Source organism: Chrysochloris asiatica, unplaced genomic scaffold, assembly GCF_000296735.1.
Source record: "Chrysochloris asiatica unplaced genomic scaffold, ChrAsi1.0 scaffold00268, whole genome shotgun sequence".
In the NCBI taxonomy this organism is placed as follows: Eukaryota; Metazoa; Chordata; class Mammalia; order Afrosoricida; family Chrysochloridae; genus Chrysochloris; species Chrysochloris asiatica.
In genome coordinates this window covers 1,176,168-1,179,452 of record NW_006408786.1, presented here as the reverse complement: position 1 = coordinate 1,179,452, position 3,285 = coordinate 1,176,168, and the positions used below count along the sequence as shown (strand labels likewise).

At 46.6% G+C, this 3,285-nt stretch overlaps 1 protein-coding gene across 1 annotated transcript in view; it reads left to right on the top strand.

Moving 5' to 3' along the window:
- Positions 1 to 3,183: 3,183 nt before the first annotated feature.
- The window catches only part of CACNA1A (calcium channel, voltage-dependent, P/Q type, alpha 1A subunit), a 325,229-nt gene continuing 325,127 nt past the window's right edge, over positions 3,184 to 3,285 (top strand). Inside the window, exon 1 of the mRNA XM_006874309.1 lies at positions 3,184 to 3,187. Within this exon, the coding sequence (XP_006874371.1) occupies positions 3,184 to 3,187 (4 nt within the window). The remainder of the gene's footprint in view (positions 3,188 to 3,285) is intronic.

The window sequence follows — 3,285 nt, the reverse complement described above, 5'->3', positions numbered from 1 at the left end:
CCAGTGGGGTTGAACCGCAGACCTTGTGGTTCACAGTTCAGTGTTTATCTTACAGAGCCACTGCGTTCTCATGCCTAGGTGAGAGCTGTTGAGTCGGTTCTGACTCATAGCAACCCTTTATAGGGTTTCTGAGGAGCAGCTGATTGGTTTGAACTGCCAACAGTGTGTTTCAAACTGACCTTGCTGTCCAGTATTTGCCCTATGGCGCCACACCAGGATTCCTATGCCTAGGTATGTTGTTGTTGTTAAATGCTGTCAAGTGGATTCCGATTCATAGTGACCCTGCATAAGGTTTCCGAGATGTGGCTGGTGGGTCTGAACTGCCAACCTTGAGGTTCAAACCAAACTTTGTGGTCCAGTGCATTATCCTGCAGCACCACACGAGGACTCCTTATGCCAAGGCAGAGTCTTACAGAAATATATGCTTATCTGCACCAAGAGTATTTGAGGACAATGTTTCATTCTGTTGTACATAGGGTCACTGAGTTGGAACCAACTTGGCAGCACCTAATAGCAATGTTTAATAGCCCCAACTGGAAAGAGCCCAAATGTCCATCAACAGGATAATGGATGAACAAATTGTGCATATTCTTCCAATTAGATGCATATTCAAACCACAAGGTCTGTGGGTTCGAGCCAGCCAGCTGCTCTGTGGGAGAAAGATGAGACTTTCTGCTCCCCAAAAGACTTAACGCCTCAGAAACCTTATGCAGGGTCACTATGAGTTGGAACGGACTCAATGGCACTTAACAAGCATTTGAAAAATGAATCAACTACGGCTACATGTGACCACAGATAAATCTTAAACACATGATGTTTAATGAAAGAAGTGAGACACCACAGAATACATGTGGTCTGGTTCCATTGATAGGAAATTCAAAAGGAAGCAACGCAAAGCTATATTATTTAGAAATCCATAATAAGGAGCTCTGTTAGCGTAGTGGTTACAAATCAGGCTGCTAACCTCAGGGTCAGCAGTTCGAAACTACCAGTTGTTCCGTGGGAGAAAGATGAGGCTTTCTGCTCCCGTAAAGATTTACAGCCTTGGAAACCCTGGACAGGGTCGCTATGAGTTGGAATCGACTCTACAGCACACAACAACAACAATAAGGTAGTGGAACCCAATGGCTCCATAGGATAGGCATAAGGTTGGAGGTTTGAGTCCACCAGCCACTTGCTCCACAGGAGAAAGATGAGACTATCTACTCCCACAAAGATTTAAAGCCTTGGAAACCCTATACAAGGTCACTGTGAGTCAGAACCGACTCTACACACAGTTAATAACACAACAACAATAAAACATCAAAACTATAAAGAAAAGCAAGGATATTCACTCTATTGTTAAGTTGTTGTTAAGTGCCATGGAGTCCGTTCTGACCCATAGCGAACTTGTGTAGGGTTTCTAAGGAGCAGCAGATGAACTTGAACCACTGACCTTGTGGTTCAAATCGGTTGACTTTGCAGTCCAGCGCATTAACCCACAGCGCCACACCAGGACTCTGTTCACTCTATAGGGAAGTGCTTTTTGCTGGAGGGAAGGAGAATGTGTGTATAAGGGGGTGAGGGGGGTCTGAGAAGTTAACAAAGCTCCATTTCTAACCCTAGAAGAGTTCCTGAGGATTGGTTTCCTAGTGATTTCTCATCCTGTACAACCATACTTCATGTGCTTTTTCTGTTTGTTAATTCAATTTCACTTTATTAAAAAGAGGGTGGGATATTAAGGCAGTGGTTCTAGAGAGAAGTGATTATCCCATAAAAGATGCCACTCAGCATCCCTATCCAGACTACTCAGACCTGGTTAGTGACTTGCCCCTGTGGGCTATCAACAGTGGGGTGAACCCCATATTCTAGCTTACAGCCCCTGTGATCTGTACAATTCAAAGAAGTACCTTAAACCATTCCCCCTTCTTTCAAAAAAATGTGTTTTGCCTAATGGTAGTGGTGGTGGTGATGTGATGTGCATGGAGTCTGTTCCGACTCACAGACGCTGTCCAGGGTTTCCGAGGCTGTAAATCTTTACAGCAGCAGAAAGCCTCATCTTTCTCCCACAGAACCAGCTGGTAGTTTCGAACTGCTGACCTTGAGGTTCGCAGCCCGATTCGTAACCACTATGCTACCAGAGTTCCTTAGACCACATTTATTTAGAGATTGACTAATTGCACCTCTTGACAAGAATTACCTTCTCTTTCTAAGTTTCTTCCCTCGTTTCTCCTGCCCTCCCTCGCAAGATGCTGGGAGCAGACGGTAGTCTGCACCCGAAGTGGAACTGTGGAAAACAGGGTTTCCTCTTAGGCCACCTGAGAGGAGAGGGACTCTGGCCTCACACACACACACACACACACACACACACACACACACACACCACACACACACCAGCCCCCTCCAATCTCCCTCTCCCATCTACTCTCCCCCTCTCCACTCCCCGAACTCTGGATCCTCCAGCGCCTCCGCGATTGGTCCCGGGTCATCTTGTGTCGACAATCTGGGTGGGTCTTTCTTCAGTTCAACTCATCAATTGCTCCTCTTTAGAGCTACGCTGGCCAGTGGTTCGGACCTTTGCGCCCATTTTTTCCCTTTCATCCCTCTTCCCTCACCCCTCCACACCAATCCCTGCACACCAATCTTATTTTAGCAAAACCAGAAGGAGGAAGAAGAGGAGGAGGCATTTCAAAGGGGGAAATGCTAGGCATTGCAGCACCTAGGAGGAACTCCTAAGTGGCTAAGCGAACGGCGCATACCTCTCGCCACCCCTCCTCCGGTTTGGGAATTTTCAGGATTTCATTGCTGCAATTTAACCCCAAGATGAGACACGGTTGAGCGTTCCTGCGCTCACACAAACACTCACACCCTCCCGAGCAGAAGCGGCAGAGATTCAGGAAGGAGGGGAAAAAAAAAAAAAAACCCAACACAGAGACACAGAGGACCCTGCGGCTTCAAGACACCTTAAAAGACCTCGGGAGCGCTCCCTGCCCTTCCCCCTCTTCCCAGCCCCTTTAATATTGTTTTTATTTTATTTTATTTTATTTGGAGGGGCTCAGATCTTGCAGCATTTTTAAGCTCTAGGAACTCAAGCAAAACAAGAAAGGGGGATATTTTTTAACTCGTTCCTCCCATTCACCCAGCAAAGACCAGGTGTTTCTTTTCCTTCCTCCCCTTTTTTTTTTTTTTTACATAATTGTTTTAATGGGCAAAGCGCACTCCTTTTGCAAGATGCCAGTCTGACCGCAGCTCGGAGGAATTTGAAGCTTCCACTGCGTCCCGGGGGGGCGTCCTTTGCCTACCGTT